The following is a 22253-nucleotide window of genomic DNA, read 5'->3' on the forward strand; positions in this document are numbered from 1 at the left end:
AAATTAATAATGAAAATAAGCCCTGGCTGGCATAGCTCAGTGGATTGAGCTCGGGCTGCGAACCAAAGTGTCACAGGTTCGATTCCCAGTCAGTACACATGCCTGGGTTGCAGGCCATGACCCCTAGCAACTGCACATTGATGTTTCTCTCTCTCTCTCTCTCTTTCTCCCTCCCTTCTCTCTCTAAAAATAAATAAATAAAACCTTTAAAAAATTAGTGATGAAAATAAATCTTAAAACAGTGTGACTAAAAATACTATAAATAGGATAGAGTTTTTTCTCATTCAATATATAGTTCTCTAGAGTCTTGCATGTTAATTACTTGTATTTCATTTATTCATCTTATTAGTGAATACAATATTTAAAACTTTTATTATTTATGCATTCTAATATCCTATAGAGAAGCAGGGATTTTGTGATTTGCTCAATTGCATTGTTTCTTAATATTTTGGAAATTATGACAGTTATATTTTTGGAGTTGTGACTTCTTTTGGAGGAAAAGTATATTGTGTGGTTTGTGTGCTTTTTTATGCTGTGAACTAATTTTGTGTGTGAGGAAGATTTAGAACTATCTCAGGATGTCATAACATCAGGTTAGAGGTACAGTTGGTTTTCATTGTTTCACTGGCAAAAATCAGGGTTAGAGTATAATCTAAATTTCCTGATGAGAGAGCTCTGAGTTTTTTGTTTGTTTGTTTGTTTGTTTTTAAGATTTTATTTATTTATTTTTAGAGGCAGGAAGGGAGGGAGAAACAGAGGGAGAGAACCATCAGTGTGTGGTTGCCTCTTGTGTGCCCTCTACTAGGGACCTGGCCCACAACCCAGGCATGTGCCCTGACCAGGAATCAAACAGTGACCGTTTGGTTTGCAGTCCAGCACTCAATCCACGAGCCACACCAGTCAGGGCAGCTCTGAGTTTTTCATCATTATTTCTATAAGAATAGATTTGTAATTAAAAATTTTATCTAATGAAAAGTAGTTTATTTACAGTGAAAATTTGTTTTGTTGCATTAAATAAAATGACTTGGCAAAATAAATATTAATGCATCACCAATGTTTTTAAATTTTGAAAAATTTAAATTATTGAGGGGTTTTGTTTCTCATATTGAGTTGAGCAGAAAGTTTTAGTTTCTTCTGTAGGATGGCTCTTAGTTGTCTTTAACTTCATTTGAAACAGTTTTGGTAAATTGTATTGTGAAAGCTGTCATATCAGCATGTATTCAAAAAATTATCAAAATTGGTGAAATTTTGTGCAGCCATTTTAATATTGAAGATGGAAGAAAGTGTGTAACATTTTTGGCTTATTGTGCTTTATTATTTCAAGAAAGGTAAAAATGCAACCGAAACACACAAAAAGATTTGTGCAGTGTGTAGAGAAGATGCAATGACTGATGGAAAGTATCAAAAGTGGTTTGCGAAGTTTCTTGGTACTGTTGGCATTTTGGCCATATAATTCTTCACTGTGGGGCTGTCTTTATGCACTGGGAGATGTTTAGCAGCACCCCTGGCCTCTACCCACTAGAACCCAATAGCAGGAGACGGCCGACATACTCAACTATCCAAATCAATAGTTATTGGTGAAAAAGAAAAAAATGTGTCTTTTCAGAAAAAAACGTAAGGGGCTTTTTGACCAACCCAGTACTTAACTCCTGGAGGTAACTTAGTATGTGCTTATATTCACAGGAAATAACCTTAGTATTCCATGGGGAAATTGCTTGGAGAAACTTTTAAGCACATGTTTAGACTTGGTTTTATCATAAAGTAATACTATATTTAAACTGAAATCTGTGGGAAACATGACTACCCCCAAACCTCGCCAAAAAAAGAAAGGTCTCTTTTAAATATAATTGTGTAAAAGTAATCCTTTTATTTTGTGACTTCAGTAATTTTGACTTTTAACTCTAATATACAGTAAGCCAAGTACACTTACTTACACTCATGAAATATTTCTGACTGTAATAGATTTATCTCACGGCTTCAACCATTAATACTAGAAGAAGCCACTAATTTAAAAATTGTGTGAAAATTAGCTTTAAAAAATCTTTTAAAGGTTAGCAAAGGATGTGCAATCAATATTTCCCAGGGTGCTTTTAAAATGTATGCAGTTCCCTACCAGGGCCTATCTTAAACCTGTCATTCTACTTTCTTACCCAGATCCTTCCTTCCTTTTCCCTCCACTTTTGTAGATATCTGTTTTTTGAAAGCCTTTCTGATAATTCTGATGTCCATTTCTGGTTAAGAACCAGACCTTTAGGAGGCTTGGGGCAGTGGAGCAAAGCTATTGTTACAATGAGGTAGAGCTGGACTTTTACTTGTTTTAGATACTTTCAATTCCATATGTTTGTAATTAAAAGAAAATGTTAACATATTGTCAGAAAATTTTTACTTTTAGAGTATTTCATTATTATGGAGCTATCATATGTGTGCAGGCAGATGTATAATTTATATATGTTTTAAAACAATTATAGGCAGCAAGGATTCTAAGTTGCTGAATTCCTTTCCCAGCTTCAGTTCCCTCTTGAGCTAACTAAGCCATATGAAAATCTCCTAATTACCTTAGAAGAATATATCCTGACTTCTCTGGGTACCTCAGTTTGTTACTGAACAGCAATTGGGGTCATGCTGCCCATCACCACCCTCTAGGCAAAAATCCAGAGGTAAATGTTAGGTGATAAAGAAAAGGAGTCTTTTTTCGAAAGCTTCACAATTTTGGAATAACAGCTTTCCATATGCATTAGCCACCGAAGCCTATCAATTAAGGCTAAACCCTAACACCTGAGCTCTATCATGCCCCTTGTTTGTTTTTAGTTTTCTTAGTTGCATAAGGTTAGTGTACAAACTAAAACAACATAAGAAACAAAAGCTACACAATTTTGAAAGAATGGCAAGTTTCTGCCTCAGGGCCCATCTCTTCTAGAACACCTAAAGAAAGATAACCTTGCCACCCTCTGCCAGGCCAGCCTGATCCTAGGCTGCACATGGAGTTATTTCCCAGCTGAAACACTGCCCTTTGGGAAATGCAGGCAGCTGCAGCAGGATCATCCAGGCATTCTCAAGGAAGCTCTGCTTTTATTTCAAATCTCCTTGCCCATAATTCCATGCTCTCTGGAAGCATTCTGCTTCTCTGCCAATCCTGTCCTAGGCTGTTCACCATCACCTTGGGCAACTTCCTTCTATGGCCCTGTCCCTATACCTTCCCAGTGATCTGATCAGATCTCTCTGTATCAAGTTCACTTTAGAATTCGGTAATTATTATTATTCTGCCTTCCATTTGCTGAGTTAAGATTTTTTCTTGTCTGGGCTTCCAACTTTATGAAGTTGAGTAAACCTATCATCACCCTCTGGAAGGTGTTTGAGCAAGAAATGAAACTCATCTTTGTTCTCTTTCCTTCACTCTCTACAGCTATGAGTAGTCTTGTCAGTTCAACCTTTACATTATACCTTTAGAATATACAGCTTCCATTTTAGAACCAGTTATCATTGCCTCTTTTGTGTACTCTTAACAGCCTAATTGGTCTACCCCTGCAATTCATTTTCCATATAAAAACAAAAACAATCTTAAGTATAAATCAGATCATGGCTTTCTAATTGTCATTGGAATAAAATCAGAGCCCCTTGACCTGTGTCTGATACATCTCTCCAGTCTCACCCATTCACTCTTAACATTGTGTCCCAGTTGTGTACCAGTCCCGGCCATACTGGTCTTCCTCAAGTATGTCAGGCTGCTTTCTGGCTCATGCTTTCTGCCTATATTGTTCCACCTGTTCTTTCTTTGGCTGACTCCTTTTCATCTCTTACCTGCCAGCTGAAATGTCACTTACAAAGAAAGGCCTTTGACCACTGTAAAGGAAATTTTTTACCATTAGTTTCCATCATGTTATCCTGTTTATTTCCTTTGGGAATTTATTACAATTTGAGGTTTTGTTTAAATTAGGATGAGTGGTCATCCTCACTCCTATTGGGATATAACCTCCCTTGTGGCAGGAACCATGTCTGGATGCTCAGTAAATATTTTTAGAATTAAAATAATAGAAGAATACTGCAAAAGACTACCAGCTTTTCTTTTCTTACTAAATGAGTCTAGTGCCTTTTACTTTATATCATAGAGGAACTACTCTATTATAAAATACATACCCTGTTTGAGAATTAATCTCTCCCATTTCAGTGCGTTTGTAGTGTTTTGAGTATTATAATGTTTTTTTAAAAGTTCATCTGTATGTTTTATACATATTTATTTTTTCCACTAAAGTTAAATATTTCTAGAGGCATTTTTATTATTTCATCCCTTATTATGATCACACATGGAAACCTAGAGTAAAAATTTAAGCATTTTAGTGGGCTTTATGATGGTGTGTGAACTTTGTAAGGTCAAGTACTAGACTTTGTTTCTTGAATTCCTGGAACCTTGCTCACTGCCTAATATCTGCAGGAAAGCTTTCAGATGTGATTACAGGTAAGAATCACCTGTGGTGCTTTGACACTCCAGCTCCCCTTGCCCTCCTCTAAAACCTAATAAAACAGAAACTCTACATTTGGAGCATTGGCCTTTATAGTTTTAAAAACTTCATGGGTGATTCTGACATCTACCCCCTTTACTTTGAGAGGAAAAAAAAGATCAAAATGTCAGAAAATTTGAAGGAATGTGAGATTTTATCAGATTGGAATGAGGATATCTAGGAAAGGAAGGCTTATGGAAAAGGAAGTATTTGAGATGGGTTTTAAAGGATGGATAGGAATTTTTAAATCATTTTAAAAACAATTGAGAATCTATAAAACTTCTTTCCCCAGTTTTGTTTTAATGGGTTTAATAGCATAATATAGAAATGTTCTCACCCAATCAGTAGACTATCAGTAGACTTTTAAATTTAAGTAATTAAAAAAGTAACAGCCCGAGTTAGGTAAAAACTGAATAGATGTGAAGAAAATCTGTTAGGTATGGAGCAGATTCCTGCTGGAACACGCATTACCCTTAAGTGCTGATTGTGGAGAAGTTGAGGGAGTTCCCTTGGAGGGTCTAGAGTATAGGGCAGGGGTTTTTGTTTGTTAGTTTGTATTTTTAAACCAACTAGCACTTTGTTATGTTTTCTTAAAATGAACTGTATGTTGGTAGCAGTGTGCAGTGATTCCGCAGAACAATTTAAATTACTACCATTAGTTACCTCATTTGAATACTTCTGTTTTTCCACCTTAGACTCTTAGCCACTGCTTTTGTTATATGGAGTTTCTTTTTCATTAATCTTAAACATTAAAAAATGTTTTTGAACTCTGCCATTTGTGTGTAAAGAACCACCGTCTCTGAAATGTCACAAGAATAGAATTTTCTTCAAAAATTAAAATTGCTATGCAAGTGAAAAAGGTTAGATTGGTCAGGAACTTAGGAAAATTAATGAAAATGGCATTGAGATAGGATAAAATTTTCATATATGTAAAGTTCCTGGTAACTCTCAAAATCTTTTCCAACTTTATTTGCCATTAGCACCCGAGAGTTTGGCACATTGTATTTTGAGGGTTGTCAGATTTGTGGGGAGGAGACTAGCAGGAGATAAGACTGAAAAGATGGTTTAGGCCAGCAACCCCCCCCCCCCCCCCCCCAGCCACTGGTCACTGACAAGCACCTGTCTCTGGCCTGTTAGGAACTGGGCCTCACAGCAGGAAGTGAGCTGAAATGATCCTGAAACCATGCCCCCACCCCTTGTCCGTGGTGCAAGAAAGGTTGGGGACCGCCGGTTTAGAGAACATGGATAGCAGGAATTTACAACTTAGCAGGCATCAAGAACTTAAGGCTTTATTACCATTTCTGCCCCTATGAGAACCTGTGAACCAGGAATACCAAAACTTAATTGGAACTTAGAATGGTTGTTTTTAAACATTTTTGAAAAGCAGGGGAACTTTTATGAAGTCTATATACAATCCCTCAATCTATAATTATATAAATTAGATGAAACTGGCATTTTTCAGGCTCAGATTTATTAAATTTACTCATAAAGTTATTCAGTGAGATAACAAGTCTGGGTGGTATTTTGTGGAATGCAGTAGCTTAACCTTGATGGGTAAAGAATAATTGTCTTATATTTCTCAGTCTCCTTTTCTGTGTTTTCTGTCATGTAGAACATGAAAGACATGATTCACATGAATAAGTTGTGTACTTATTCAGTTTTATCTGAGTACCTGTGTATTTAAATACTGATTATCGCAGAGTCACTACCTTCCTAGTAAAAAATCCATATACATACACGGAATGACTGGAGAGGCTTTATTCTGAGGTTTTCATGAAAATACCCTACCCAACACAAATTAAGTATGTTGGTGTTAAATCTCTAGTATTTAAAGAATGAATGCATGCTAATTTGGACCTGCATTTGTGATTTTATTATTGATTGAATAAATAGTGAAAAAAAAAAAACAAATTCAAATCAAGAATTTGCAGAACTCAGGGTTCTGCTTAATACAGTTTGAAAGCCACTGGCACAGAAGGCCTATGGAGAGAACTTATTGTACACAGGTTAAGGAAGCTGGGAGGGTTATACCTTTTCTCAACTGAGATTCCTCATCTGAACCACAAAATACAGAAAATGATTAGTGTTGAGTGGTCATTTTGTGAATTCTGAGGATAGTATACAACAGGTACCAATTATTACATACAGTGGGCTGTTTTAGCTCATTAAGACTAAACTCCTTTCTCTGAGAAAGGCTAGGAAAGTGAAGAGACAGTAAGGTTTTAAACCAACCAAAACAATACCCGCCACCCCTGCAAATTCCCAAAGTGTCAGATGCCTGTATCAAATGAGTGCAATTTTCAAGGAAATGTGTAGTCACTAGTTCTGTCCTCCATAAATCTGAGCCCTAAGTCACTGAGATCCTTGGTTGAGAATCAAGAATTTTTCATATTACAACTTGGAAATGACAAGGAAAAAATTTTGATTAGATTTTTTACCCACACTTGAATAAACAATGCAATTAATAAATTTTTTAACAATGGAAAGTTGTACCAGTGACATCATGATTCTTTCTGGACACAGTCTTCAGTAACATGTTTGTTTTGTGAAAACACTAACCTAATTCACGTGAAAGGACAAAATGACATTTCAGTGTTCTAAAATTAGCTTGAGCTCTTTGGTTGCTTCTTACCGAGTTTTTTTTCCTCTCATACCCATAATAATTTATTGTTGTAGACAAAACCACCAACTCACGAAATGGGAAGTCCACTTTTTCGTTGTGATGTATCTTGAAGCTAAAAGGCTATGTGCACATTACCATGTTGACTACTTCTGGCAGGGGGAAATATTTAATCACTCCTCATACATGCACACTAGGAAAGCTGTTTTTCAAAGATTAAAACGAAACAACAGTTTTGGCCCTTGGAATACTTTCCATTTATATTCTCTGAAAATTTCTTGAGTGAGAAACCCTGTGTTTTGCATAATAACTTCTTTTAAGCTTTTAAAAGCTATATAACATTTATTTTAACTAAATGAAAGCTTTAACCATGAACTGCCAATGGCATATAAATGCCTTCAGTTTGTTGGCTACTTTGTAGTTGAAAGGAAGTTGAACTACTTTTTTTTTGGACCCAATAAGTTGTCCTTTCCACTTGGGTGTTGAAAGAGCTTATGAGCAGTAGCTGTTCTGATTTTTGTTGGTTGTTTTCTCTAGGGAACAAGCTACCCTCTGAGTCAGCACTGGACTTGAAGATAAATCCTACAATTCATGAAACTGACTGATTCGACTAAAGGATGGATAGTTTGGGCAGCGTTGGACAGCTCTGTGAGGGGTCTGTTTGTTCAACTGAAGGGATTGTTGAGTTCAGCAACTTTTCATTCCCCAAGCATAAGGGGTTGCTGTTGTATAAACAGGGTCTGTGAGGGAATCAGTTCTGGCATTTAACACCAGTGTTTTTACTGACTCCATTTTCATTTTCTCACCACACTTTATGGGACAGGTCTTTAAAGGGTAGAAATTTTACTGCTGTTTTTGGTCACCAAGAATTAGCCTGCCTCTGAGAGGTTAAACTAGGAATTTTGCAGTCTACTTATGAATCGGGGTTAATCCCTTTGCCACATGGGGTATAAACATTTCTCTCAAGTAAACCTTTTGGCATTTGGGTTGTTTCTTCTTTGCAAAGGGAGTTTGCATTTGTGTCCTGAAACTTTTAGGGTTAAATTGAACTTAGTTGGATATTTTACCAGACAAGTGAATAATTTATGTTTTGGTTTATGGATAATATTATAATATGATTTTGATAATCAGTAATTTTTACCTTAAAAATTACAGTACTTTTTAGTAATCTACCTTTGACAAAATAAGAATAATGTTTAATTAAATAGATTTTTAAAAATCTAAAACATGAAGAATTTAAGCAACAGAAAGAAACAATTTTCATACCCTAGTAGTCTAGGCCATAGTAAGTTGTGCAGGAATAACATGGATTGTCTTTTTTGGATGCTTTTAAAAACAGTGTGGTGTAATATAGGGAATACTTTGGCTAAAGGCATGTCTGCATAGTAACGCATATACCCCTGAGGTTTAAGAGTTAAAAGTTTATAACTATATCAATAATATTTTAATTAGCTGAAAAGTAGTTTGACTTAAAATATATAGGGGTAATGGGAATTTTACCTAGCCAAGATTTAACTTTATTATTATTAAATATCCTTTATTTTTTAGCCCAGAAGGGCAAATTTCCATTCACATCAGAGTTTCAAAAATTGGACTTTAGACAAGGGAGCTTTTATGTAGTGCAACTAAAGGTCCGTTAGTTGCATGATTATTATGATCTTAAGTATAGTACTTTTGATTAAGAACATTTTTAGCCAGTTTTGATAATTACCTGCAAAACTGAATTTGATTGAATGATAAAATTATTATGGACAAAGAAATAAAGGTTAGTATTTCTCTTAGCTTCTGCTTCCTAATTTTGTAGCTTTTTGGATGATCATTTGTTTTATTTTGTAGTCTGAGGATTAGATGCACATTTAAAATGCACACATGTCTATATGATGGCTATTTCAGTTATATCTTTATTGGGTCTACTTTTTCAAGTTTCCTTTTGTCACCTCTTTGTTACTTAAAAAGAATGGTGAAATGTTCCCAAGTTAAAATTTAGAAAATACTTTATTCCTCCTTGACGGCAAGATATCTAAGGGCTATTGCCATTTGTCCTCTTTTTGGTCAAAAAAAGTGACCAAATCATAATAAAAATATCATATTCCTGGATTCTATCATGCCACCTATTATAAAGTAGATCCCATCAATTTAATAATAGGCTTTTGGGGGGAGAAAAATTGTTACTAGATACATAAATCTAAAAATAATCTGTAATAAAAAATAGTTCAAATGTCATTATTGCTAGGATTCTTCAGAAATACTAAATTTTAATTGTCTTTCAATTCAGGGGTTGTCTGAATCATACTCATCTGTAGCAGTTGTACGTGGCTTCATAGGACTGCTTTATTTTCATAGTACCTAAAGCATTCAGACTGGCAGTATAATTTTGAGGCATGTTGTAGAATTTAGAAATTTGAACGGATAAATGTTTTGAACTGGTTGTACAATCCTCTCTTCCTTTTAACATATTATATGTTCTGAAATTTGACAGTTCTGCATTTAATATATTCTTTTAATGCTCTAACTTTTCCTTTTAGGAGCATTATTTTCTATGACCATTAGGGATTTAAATTTAGGTTAAATTTAGTAGCGTGAAAGTGCTGCTGTGGCCTGTAGTAGCACCCAAGGGACTTAGATTCTAGTCTGATTTCTCTCATCACTGAGTTAACATGACTGAACCAGTCACTGAGCTATGTTTAGCCCCATTTATCTAATTTGTAGAAAGAGGGGAAAATGCTGTTTACTTCTGGCTTAAAAGTTGGAAATTGTAAAACTTTTTTTTAAACTACTGGCAAGTTAATGAAGTAGATTATTATTTATTTTTAAATTTAAGTAGATAAGTGGAGTCTTCAGTATTTTTAAAAAGATAATTATGAGGTTAAGGGTGATATATGGGGTGGTTATTGTAAAGCAAAAATATTGACTAAGGATTTCTAAATGTAGGATTTTGAAATTTTTATACAGTAAGTCTTCTCTTAATGTCATTAATATTCTGCAGCTTTAAATTAAAATGCATATAATGAAACTAGTTTTACACTAGGCTAGTTGATATAAACAAGGGTTAAATTCAATTCCTACAGCATCTCATCAATACTACCTAATGAAACAACACTGAGCAAAACTATTTCAAGGACCTACTATATTCTTTTCTTATAAGGCAGTGAAGATAATGATAACTAATATTTCTGCAAACTTGTGCTCAAACTTATTTAAAATGTACACTTAAAAGGAATTGATTTTATTTCAGGTCAAGTTATTAAATATTCAAACAGCTTTTTCATATTTTCTATCTGAATCAAATAACTGTATCATGGGAAAAAATTTAGTGCACATCACAGAGCATCACTTACAATCACTTGTTTTCCCCTAAAACCATTCTTACCACCTTAATTGACCAGTTGATTAACAGTGTGTTCTCTTACCTTCATATCATATTACATTCAGTGCTTTTAAACTTATTTATTAAAAAGTTGAGTCTTTGTGTTACCTTTTAAAAAGCAGCATGTCTGTATATACTCTGTGTGTGTGTACATATTCGTCAGCTATAAATATCTTCCAGGATTTAGGACTATTTCTTTAGGATTCTTTGCAGAACTAGAATTTCTGGAACAAAGGTTGTGAATGGTTTTTAAGCTGTCAAAATTGAAAGCAGCTATTTTTATGATGTATATGCCAAATCATAGCATAGATGATCCTCTTTGGAATTGATCTCAAAATTTGATACTAAAAAGAAAGGTTGTTACTTCTGGTAGTTAAGTAAACCTTTTGAATGGCTTTTATAATTTTTAGTATGCTACTAGCTAAAATAGTACTTAACTAACAGTCTTACAAAGTCTCTTCTATTTAATGGTAGTAGCCAAAGTCTTATTTTAAGCCATAACATATATATTTAATTAGTGTATATGGTTAGATAGTTTATATACTAGGGCATGGAGCTAGTAAAACAGGTTCATCTCCTTTTTGTATGAACTATATTTCATTTTGCTTTGCTATATTTCCTAGCCAGGTAGTGTACAACATTAATATATGCCATTTTTATCAATGTGCATGGGCAAAAATTGGTGGAATCAACATAAATCCATTACCTTAATTTAAGGCTTACTATTTTTCTTCTCCCCCTTGTCTGAGGAATAGGTATGTTTAGATGAGAAAAATAAAACATTTGCTCTTGTGATTTTCTACAACAAAATTCCCTGTGCTGTAGAGCAGAATTATGGAAAAGTGGTAATGATAACGATACTGGAGACAATTGAAGCACTTTTTGCAGAAATTAGTTAATGCGGCAGGCTGCTGTCCTTAAAAAAGCCTGCTTGCAAGGTTGTCCTTGGGCTGGTATCGGGGAACTTGGAGAGTGTTTTTATTCGAGTGCCTGTTTGACCAGTCCCCTATTAAAACCTTGGGTGCTGAATCTTAGTGAGCTTCTCTGAGCATATGCATAGCACACACTACTGGGAGAAGAGTGAGTTGTGTGATCTCTCTTAGGAGGAGGAGAAGATAAGGAATCTTGTGCTTGAATTTCTTTAGATGCCATCTATGTCTTTTCTGTCTGGAGATCGGGATGTGCATGCTTTCCACATCGCAATGATAAATCTTAGCCATGAGCGCCACTCAATGCTGAGTCCTTTGGGTTCCAGGAAATTTCTGAACATGGGGATGGGCTTGAGGGCCCCCAGTCAAGTATCTCTGTTACTAAATTTACTGAGAAACTCTATGACTTATAGGTTAAAGTAATTTTATTTGTATAGTAATCACCAACATTATATGAAGAGTTTGGTGCACTTCTGAGATTATTCTGTGACTTTTAACATTTTATTTTAGAAAGTTCTAGTCAATAGAAATCTATCTGCATACAGTATAGTTACCTAGAGTCGCTTAGAGATTTGTTGGACAAGTTGCATCGAATTGCAGATAACCCCCACTAGATCTAAACTTTTAATTATTAAAATGACTGCAATTAAATACTTGCTTTTAACTCAATTTTTCCTTCTGCTGAGAACATCTAGTGATAGAAATGGACTAAGAAAGCTTGTCTCTGAAGCATTGAAAGAGCAAATGGGGAGAGAAAAGTGCTCTGAACTGAACTTTGGGGTGGACCTTTTATACTGACCCTCTACATTAGCAGTGAAGTCAAGGAATATAATTGATTAGTTCTTAATATGCTCAAGGCCCTGTTAGAATTTAGGAGTGCAGTATAAACTTAGTGTCAGTTTTGGGGGGGCTAAAGCTGTGCATTGTTTTATTTGTCGGGAAGTGGGTATGATTGGGGAATTTGGTTAAAAAATGAACAAAGGAAGACATGTATTTTTAGTAGTACCTTTGAGCTTTTTTGTGTTCCTGAATATGCTCATATAAATTTAGTATGATTTTTTTTCTCTCAGATGAAGCCCCAAATATTGGCCCTGTTGTTAAGAAGGTTATGCTTCCTCTATTTGTCTTCAGTTTAGGTTCATCTGTTCAATATGAGATATATTCTGGTAATCTAAACCATTCTTTTTAACGTGGCCATTCATGGCAATTTATTATTGGGGATTTAATTTGGTTATTGGAACTTTGTTAAAATCTTTACTGTAACTTAGATATACATGGGCTACATTGACCTGGAAGGAATAATACTAGAGCATTCAGATTGTTCTTCAGAAGAATGTCCTTCACCTCAAATTTTTTAAAATTCCTCTTTCACAATGGCTTGTGGCTAGTCTCACATCTGCTTTTACATAGTAATAACTGACACATACGCCATTTGACAGCATGACTGTCACTTTTCTTCTGCCTCCTCGCTTTACTCAGGTAATTCTGTGATGGCATTCTCCATTTCCTGATGATAGCTGTTGCTGTGTTTAGCAGCTTGGCTGTTGATACCGAACTGAGGAAACATTTACACTTATGTCTCTTTTCTTTCAGCGCATTTATTGTGTGCTGGTACTGTACCATTCCATGTGTAGTTGAGAATAGTGAGAGTATTAAGGCATGATTCTTCCCTACAGAAAGATAATTTGAATTGTGTGGTACTAGCAGCAAAAGATCAAATACAAAATGATGAGAATAATTTTTAAAAATGGGTATCAAAAATTTTATAGAGTAAGAAGATTTTTTCAGAGGGATGAATTGGGAGTTTCTGTGAGGATGGAGTTTATAGAATTTGGTGTTGGCAAGGAGGGCTGTTGATTAATGTACCGGAAGAGTTTATTCGGTAACACCTGTGCTTGACTCAGGAAGCAGCATGGTGTCTTCAGGAAAGTTGTATGGACTCTTTTAGTTACTACTTTTCTATCCATGAATGTGGGCTATCTCTCTATTTCTTTTTTCCAGGTCTTTTCACAGTTTTATAATTTTTGTACTCAGGTCTCATACATATTTTGTTACATATTCTGAGATCTATTGAATTTGTTAGTATTATAATTGGAGTATTTAAAAAATAATTGTTTTCTAATTGGTTATTTCCAGTGTTTAGATATGTGGTTAAGTTTTATATGTTGGTTACTTTGATAAACTCTTTAACATTTTGTAGATTTTCATAGATGAACAATTACCTGCAAATAGTGATAGTTTTATCTCTTCCTTTGTAATCTATTTTCTGTTGTTGCATTGGCAAAGGCCTGTTGTGTGTTATGTATAGAAGTAGTCGTAGTTGACATTTTTATCTTGTTCCTGATTTTAAAAGGAATGTTTCTGATGTTTTCATATTTACAAGTATCTTCACTTTGGTTTCTCAGATGCATTTGTATCTGAGAGGACTTTTTTGAGTTCTCAGGGAGAAAGAAACATTACTTTTGTTTCTTACTGGAAGGCTTTTAAAAGTAACCTAAGCACTTTTTCATGAAGCATTTATTCAGTAAATCTGGAGAGCCACAAAGTTGAGCAAGACAAAAATACCCACTTTTATGGAATTCATAGCTTTTATTTTTTTATTTAATGACTTTTTTGTTTCAATTATTTACTACTATTATGTCAATTAAAACGTTTTAGTTGATAGATACTGCCAAATTTTCTTCCAAAAGACATTGTAACAGTCAATACTAAAAGTGTGTGAAAGTATTTATATGTCATTCACCATTTTAATAATTGTCATATAAACTTTTAAATCTGTTCCAATCCATGAAGAGACTGATGTTATGCTGGTTTTAATTTGCATCTCTTTAATTATCAGTGAAAATGAGCACCTTTTTATATATTTGTGGTTTTTAATTTTTTCCATGAACTGGCCACCCTTTGTACAATTTCTTTACTTCTGTTGGTTTTATTTCTTTCACATATCCTTTTTTTTGTTTAGAAATATTTATTTTTTAGAAGTCAATTTGACTAACATTTTCTTTTCTACCTTTACAGTTTGTGTCTTTTAACATATTTTTAAAAAATATTCTTTCAGATAATTTTCATTTTAAATGTTTAAATATTCACTCTGTTAGAAATTTATGTGGGTATAATAAGTAAAAGAATGAGTTGCTTTTGTTTACTTTGTCTAAATAACCATCTGTTTGCCTATATTTGTATTCATTCCATCATTTAGTGATAGCAATTACTGTAGCTTTATATTGTTATTAATATATACTGGTCTTACCCTATACTTTTTTTCTTCCTTTTATATTTTAATTCTTCTTTTCCTTTGTTCTTCCTTAGTACTGGCTTTTTTTTTTTTTAGATACTTTTCTGGCTATTAATGTTTATTTTCCTACATGGTTATAATTGGTTTGGCTAATTTAAAAAATTTTGTTGTTACTTCAGTAGAGTTTAACCTTTTCTTCATATAAGTCCAGCACATTTCCAGTTAAGTTTATTCCTAGGTATTTTATCTTTTTATTGCTAATAATGTAAGTGGATTTTTTTGCAATTTATTCATTGCCCATTCTCTTCCTGTTGGATTGAGGTTTTTTGATCCTTCTTTCCTCATTTCTCAGCAGTGATTTCCTGTTAACTATTTTTTTTGAGATATGTAATTCACATATCATAAAGTTTATTCTTTCAAAGTATACAGTTCCATAGTTTTCAGTATATTCACAAGGTTGTGTAACCCTTAGTCACTATCTAATTCCACAATGTACTCATCACACCCCCCAAAAACTGCCTACCTGTTAGTGCAGTTATTACCATTGGTCCCTCTCCCCAGTTCCTGGAAGATACTCATCCACTTTCAGTTTTTGTGGATTTGCCTAGTCTGGACATTTCATATAAATAGACTCATACAGTAAGTGGTCTTTTTGTGTGGCTTCTTTCACTTGTTTTCAAGGTTCATCCATGTGGCGCAGGTATCAGTATTTTCCTTTTTAGGTGAATATAGTTTTCCATTTTATGTATAGATCACATTTTGTTTAACCATTTATCAGTTGATAGACGTTTAGGTTGTTTCCAGTGTTTGACTTCTGCATAACGATGCTCTGAATATTCATGTAAATTTTTTGTGTGAACATATATTTTGAATTTTCTTGGGTAACATTTGGTGGAATTTCTGGATCCCAATGGTAACTCTTTGTTTAACAATTTGACGAACTGCCAAACTGTTTTCCAAAGTGACTGCGTCATTGTACATTCCTACTAGCAGTGTATGAGGATTTAAATTTCTTCATTTCCTTGCTAACAATTGTTACTGCCCTTGCTTTTGATTATATGCATCCTAGTGGGAATGAAGTAGTATTGTGGTTTTGATTTGCATGTCCCTGATGACTAATAATGTTGAACTTCTTTGTATGTATTTATCCACCATTTGTTTATCTTCTTTGGAAAAATGTCTATTCAAATCTTTTGCCCATTTTTAAATTTAGTTATTTCTTTTTATTGTTGAGTTATATGAGTTCTTTATATATTCTGCATACTAGACCATTATCAAATATATGATTTGTAAATATTTATTCCTATTCTGTAGGTTGCCTTTTCACTTTCTTGATAGTTTCCTGTGAAGTACAAAAAGTTTTAAATTTTAAAGTTCATTTTATTTTATTTGATTTTTGTGTGTACTCTAGGTGTCATATCTTGAGAAAATACTGCTTAGCTAAAGGTCATGAAGGTTTATACTTGTTTTCTTTTCAGAGTTCCATATTTTAGCTCCTACACTGAGGTTTTTGATCCATTTTGACATAATTCTTATATATGGTATGAAGTAGGGGTGGATTATTACAGGTTTCTGTTTCTGTGTATTGATCACCCCTAGAATTCTACCATTCATGCTTTACTAAGTATAACATTGTTGAAGAGGAAGAAAGATATTAATACAAGGGTTTTCATTTTCAATGCTGTAATTAGTTATCTTGAGTTTTAATTATACTTTGACTTTACCATAAATATTTATGACTAAGAATTCTTCTTTTACTGTTAATGCTTATTGCTTTTTACCATACATTCTTATATTCTGTGCCTTTTGGAAGGAAGGAATTTTCTCTCTGCAGAATTTGATCAGTTAATTGTTCTTTCGCCAAGGAGTGTGTAAAATTGGCTTATTTTTCTCCTTGTTTGCAAATTGCGTATAAACTTTAAGGTGATAGTTATATTCCTCCTTTACTTTGAATACGTAATTTCATTGTCTGGTGTTGCCGGTTCAGTCTCCTGTCAATGTAATTCTTCTTTTTATTTTAGATAATTTGTCTCTCTTCTGGTAACTTACCAGATTTTTTTCTCTTTGTCTTTGGCCTGCTAGTGTTTCACCTGATTGAAAGGTATTCATTTTTACTTTCGCTCAAAACTCTTGCTCAGGACTTCTTGAATGAGAATTTATATGGTAAATTAGTTCTTGAAAATTACAAATCTTTCCTTTGAATATTGCTTCTCCGGTATCCTTTCTTTTTTCTCCTGCACATTTGCCTCCTCATTCTACCTTTTGTGTCTGTAATTCACTCTTTTATATTTTCCAAGTTTTATTTCTAGTGAATTTCCTCATTTCTTTCTCTGGTTGACTTTTTCTGTGTTTGATAGTATCTACTCTGCTTTTTTAACTCATCCGTTGAGTTTTTTTCCTTTAATTTTAATTATATTTTTTCCTCTTGTAGAGTCTAGCTTATTTTGTTTAAGAGGAACAAATGTTTCTCTTTTTTTGTGATATTCATCACTTCTTTCATGTCTTTAGTCATTTTAGTTGTAGTTATTTTATCTCATTTACAGGGTTATATTATTTGGGACTCATTGTTCTCAGGGTCCTAATTCTCAAGTATATTTTGCATGCTGATTCTCATTTTGAGAGTTCTTTTAAAGTGAGATTTATTTTCTGGGGTGATATCCTGTATGTTCTGGGTTGTAAAAGTGTTCACCAGAATAATTGATGTTTGCCTCATTTAGGTGTCCTCTAGGTGCCAAAGCAGTTCAAGTTTTATGTTAATCTCTTACTGCGGTTCCTATAATTCCTGGGAATTTTCTCTCATGTCTACGCATGGTACGGGCGTGAGGTTTCCATTTCCACTGATACCACCCCACCTCTCTTATTTCCTCCATCTTTCTGTCACAAAGTTACCTCTTGCCTCTGTGGGTTGATAGTTTGAAATTTTTTTGCCCTAGATTCACTGATGTGTAGTTTTTCAAGACTCCTGTCTTTACACTAGGATTTGAGTTTTATTCTCCACATTTAATGTGCTGAAGGCCATGCTTCATATGCCCCACATGGGCATTAAAGCCTCAAGTTATAGACACTATATCTGGCATAGGTTGTAGTTTTCCAAACTTCCCACAATATAACCTCTTAATTCCAAATTCTGCCTTAGTTTTACATTCATAGAGTTTTGTTGTTGTTCTTTTTATCTCAGCTATATTTTAAAAATTGGGTATCGTATTTTATCTTGTAGTTCTAAGTATCTATAAATTGGTGGGGACTGAGGGAGGATATCTCTGTTATTTAGTCTCTCATTTCCCAGAAACCATATTGCCCTAACTGGCTGGTTATATTTAGGAAGGCCATTCACTTAGTGTATACAGAGTGGGGCAAAAGTAGGTTTACAGTTGTTCATATGGAAAGTAATACAATAGTTAATAAATTATAATAATAGTAATACAAGAATAAGCTCTGTGTTTCACAGACTCACAACTGAAAACCTACTTTTGTCCCACCTTGTATTAGTATTATAAACGTTTACTATAATGAATTATGTCATTATTTGCAACTCTTTTGTTGGTTTTCTTTGTTTTTTTCAGGTAAAGAAAAAATCATGTCACCCCAAAATACTGACTTTTGCCTAAATAAATTAAACTTGGAAATTTCCTGTATCTCATTTCTTTATTTTGTTAATTGCTCTCATTTCTCCAGTGAGCATTTCTGTATTGTTTCTAACTTTTATTTGAACTGGATACCTTTTAGAATTTTTTCAAATGTTCAGAGGCAGTTAATTTATTATATGTGACTTAAATATCTCAGTTTGCTATATTCAATTACTAAGAAATTAAACTGCAATTATTGTATATGATGTCATCCAAAAGTTACTGTTCTAAGAGTATAGAATAACTTTCTCCAAGAAGATATATGCACATTTTACTCAATTCTTTAACATGTTTGTAAAATATTCTGGTGGCACAAAGCCATGCCTTCTGTGATTCGATTTGATACTTCTGTAATCTAAGGGTTAATTTCGTTTCTAGCTTCCTATACAGTTGAAAATTTCCTGTTATACTTTTGAGTAGTGATACTTCCTATTTTACCAGTCAGCTTCAGCTCAGATTTATGAACTCAAATTTCATTGTTGCAATTTTGCATTAGAATAGCCACAAAATTAAAAATTCTTGAGTGAGTGAAAGCTTATTACCTATAACTTATAAATTCTACTATACATGAATTTCCTTCTTAACTGATTTCGGATCTTTTTGATAATCTTATTCAATGTATTCAGTCTTTTTTTTTAAATTCTCCCTCAAGAATATGTTTATTGATTTTTTGGGGTGGGGGCAGGGGCACAGGGAGAGAGAGAGAAACATTGATTGGTTGCCACCTCTATGCTCCCTGACCATGAAGGGAATGCAACCTAGGTATGCGCCCTGACTAGGGATTGAACTCACAACTTTTTTTTTTTAAGTATTGCATCTTATTCTTTTTTTTTTTTTAAGATTTTATTCATTTCACCTTTAGATAGGGAAGGGAGGGAGAAAAAGAGAGAGAGAAACATCAGTGTGCTGTTGCTGGGGGCCATGGCCTGCAACCCAGGCATGTACCCTGACTGGGACCTGAACCTGCGATGCTTTGGTTTGCAGCCTGAGCTCAATCCACTGAGCTACTCCAGCCAGGGCTGAACTTATAACTTTTTGATGTACAGGATGATGCTCCAGACAACTGGGCCACCCAGCCAAGGGCCCCAGCATTCAGCCTTAAAGAGAGATTCTACTGTTGTCTCATTTATACATCTACTTTGATGTCAGCAACTCTGGCTTTACCTTCCCCATGCTACACCTTCCCCTCCCCACATAGCTCAGATATAAGACCTAGCAATTGGGCAACTGTAGAGCATATTAGTTAAGACCACAGGCTTTGAAATCAAATAGACCTGTTTTGGATCTTGATTCTATTCTTTAATAACCTATATTGCCCTTACAGTACGTTTAAAAAAAATTAAGTTTTTTTCTGTGAGGTGAATGTGATACACCTACCTCTGAAGGTTGTTGTGAGGATGAACAGACTAATATAACTGAACACTTTCATTAGTGCTGGACGTATGGAAAGTGCCTAAGAGTTGGTCACTTACATTGGTTATATTCTTCTTTGGTGACTCAGCCCGTTTTATCTTGGCCTAAAACTGGAGGCTAGTTTTAGGAAAACTATCGAAATGCATTTCATATTAACTGGGGAATATTTATTTTTTGAAAATAGTTTAATAATCCCCCCAATTTTTACTGAATGGATTACCCTGCATTAAATGTATAATATAGAGTTAGAAAGACACAGAGAACTTTGGAAAATTAAAAAAAAATTTTTTTTTTAAATTAGGCTTATATCTTGATACAGTAGTTCTGCTTCCTTATACATTGTTTTTAAAGGGAGTTTCAGTTTCTTATAGATGCATTAATGCCCACTGGAGAATTGCTGGCCTGTGTTAATGCCAGTGCAGTACACATTGCATTACAGTAGTAGGAGTGTTCAGTTGGGAGTTTGGGGACTTGGGTTTGAGGCCTGGCTTTTTGCTGTCGACTTCGCACATGTCCTTGGTCAAATAAAGCCCCTTTTGTCTCAATTCTGATCTGTACTGTGGTGCTTGTAACCTCACCTACCTACTCAACTTAGTTGTTCAGAAAATCAGATGAAGCAATTCTTAAGACTTTTTAAAAAGTGCAAAGGGCTATTTAAAGGTAAATGTTTTATCCCAGTTTTCACCTTATTTTTGTTCATCTACATGTTTTCAGAAAACAGTGTTGGTGTCTTAAGAGCTTTTAGAAATTGAAATTTATATCCCTGTTAATCCTGTTTCTTTGACCAGAGGCATTTAGTAACTTTCTTTTTTTAATTGTGAGATGCATATTACTTCAGAGGTGAAAGATTTTAGTCATTTCCCAAGTAGCCAGAAGAGATTTCCTGGATAAGCTAATTTTTTTCAGGAAGTGTAACTGTAGCTCTAGAAACTCTCTTTCGTCTCTGCTCAGAACTGATCACTTCCATTAAGCCTTTAATTAACTACCTGGTTTTAATTAATTTGCACCATCTGCATTTATGCATGTAGTTTACAGCATATTAATTTATATTTAAATGTTTTTGTAAGTCATTTTATGTCTCTTATATGTGACCTGGTCTTGTTTTCTCAGCTAGCTTGGAATCTTTCTGAAGGGTAAAGACAATTGTCCTTTCCCTTTCTTCAAAGCAGATTCATTCATAATAGAGACACTCCGCATATAATGGTTTCTCACTAGTTGAGTTTAGGTAAAACTTCCCTACAACATAATGAGTCACTTGTTCTAATTTTAAAGAGTATACATTTTCAGAAAATTTCAGTTTTAGCATGTGCCTATTTAGAGTTAAAAACAAAAGGCACCAAAACAATGTACTGCTTGATTAAAAAGTACGGTGTTTAAGCTGCCATGTATTTCAACTAAGGTTTAAGATTTTTGCTTTTTCATACCATTCTGTTAATTGTGTTTAGCCAAAAGAAATCTAGTAAATCTCATTAAATAGCTTGGTTTAAAAAAAAAACTGTAATATTTTAGGTCGACTGTGATATTTCTATTGTTAATAGCCAAAAAAGGAGTCATGTCTTCTATAAAAAATTTTAATAGATTTTTGTAGATATAATCTCACAATTAAAAAAGATTTTTGTAGAAGGCATACTTTTACAAAGTGTCCTAATTTGTTATTTCTCATTTTTGCATTAAATTAATTTATTAAATTTTTGGTGAGCCCTACTATTGAAGTTTCTCATGTAAACCTTGATGTGGAGGAGACTATTGTTGCAATAAATTTTCTGATTTACTTCAAAATGAGTATATTTGAAAATAAACTTCTTTACATTTGCTTTAATCAGAGCTTGTAATCAAAACAAAATAAAATTATATTTTCGCACTGAAAGAATTTGCTAAAGACAATGTTTCTTCCAAATTAATGTTTGCATTTTACTTTCCAGTTTTTTCCCTCTAAAACCAATTTTTGCTCCCTAAGAAATGTTTTTGTGTCTTCTTCAGGAATGTCATTGTCTGCTGGGTCTTCCCCTCTTCATTCCCCCAAGATCACTCCACATACTTCTCCTGCTCCCAGAAGAAGAAGTCACACTCCAAATCCAGCAAATTATATGGTGCCTTCTAGTGCCTCTACACCTGTTAATAATCCTGTTTCTCAGACTCCGTCCTCTGGTCAGGTGATTCAAAAGGAAACTGTCGGTGGGACAACATACTTCTATACAGACACAACTCCAGCCCCTTTGACTGGAATGGTATGTCTCTGCATTAAAGGGAAGTGACAGTACCCTTATATAGTTCCTTCTGACTCATGAGATTCATGAGGTGTTTAACCTGCTTGCATCTTTTTATTTTGATGGGAAGAAGTATTTAATTTTCTAACTTAGATGGTAATTCTGATCTCTTATCTTTTCAAAGTAATTTGTTTTTTCAATAGTCAGAACTCAAGTTTTGAACCAATCTGGTTTTAGTCAGAAATTAGATTATATTCAAGCCCATTTTAGTACTTTATGTCATGCTTTGCTTATGGGGTTACCTAGTACTTGTGCTAGCTGGAGCTGAAGGTTGATGACATTTGTTACAGGTAGTTTTTC

The 22253-nt window shown here is 34.1% G+C and overlaps 1 protein-coding gene across 6 annotated transcripts in view; it reads left to right on the forward strand.

The window, feature by feature from the left end:
* PAN3 (poly(A) specific ribonuclease subunit PAN3) overlaps positions 1-22253 on the forward strand; it is a 137859-nt gene that overhangs the window by 80549 nt on the left and 35057 nt on the right. For all 6 annotated transcript variants that reach the window (XR_006786398.1, XM_045844737.1, XM_045844738.1 and 3 more), the window contains one exon: positions 21667-21914. Coding sequence is in view for 5 of the 6 variants with exons in the window: in XM_045844737.1 (XP_045700693.1) it covers positions 21667-21914 (248 nt within the window). In the remaining variant the exon portion in view is untranslated. The remainder of the gene's footprint in view (positions 1-21666; positions 21915-22253) is intronic.

The sequence above is a fragment of the Phyllostomus hastatus genome, unplaced genomic scaffold, assembly GCF_019186645.2.
Source record: "Phyllostomus hastatus isolate PE091 unplaced genomic scaffold, TTU_PhHast_1.1 phas_contig_41, whole genome shotgun sequence".
NCBI lineage: Eukaryota > Metazoa > Chordata > Mammalia > Chiroptera > Phyllostomidae > Phyllostomus > Phyllostomus hastatus.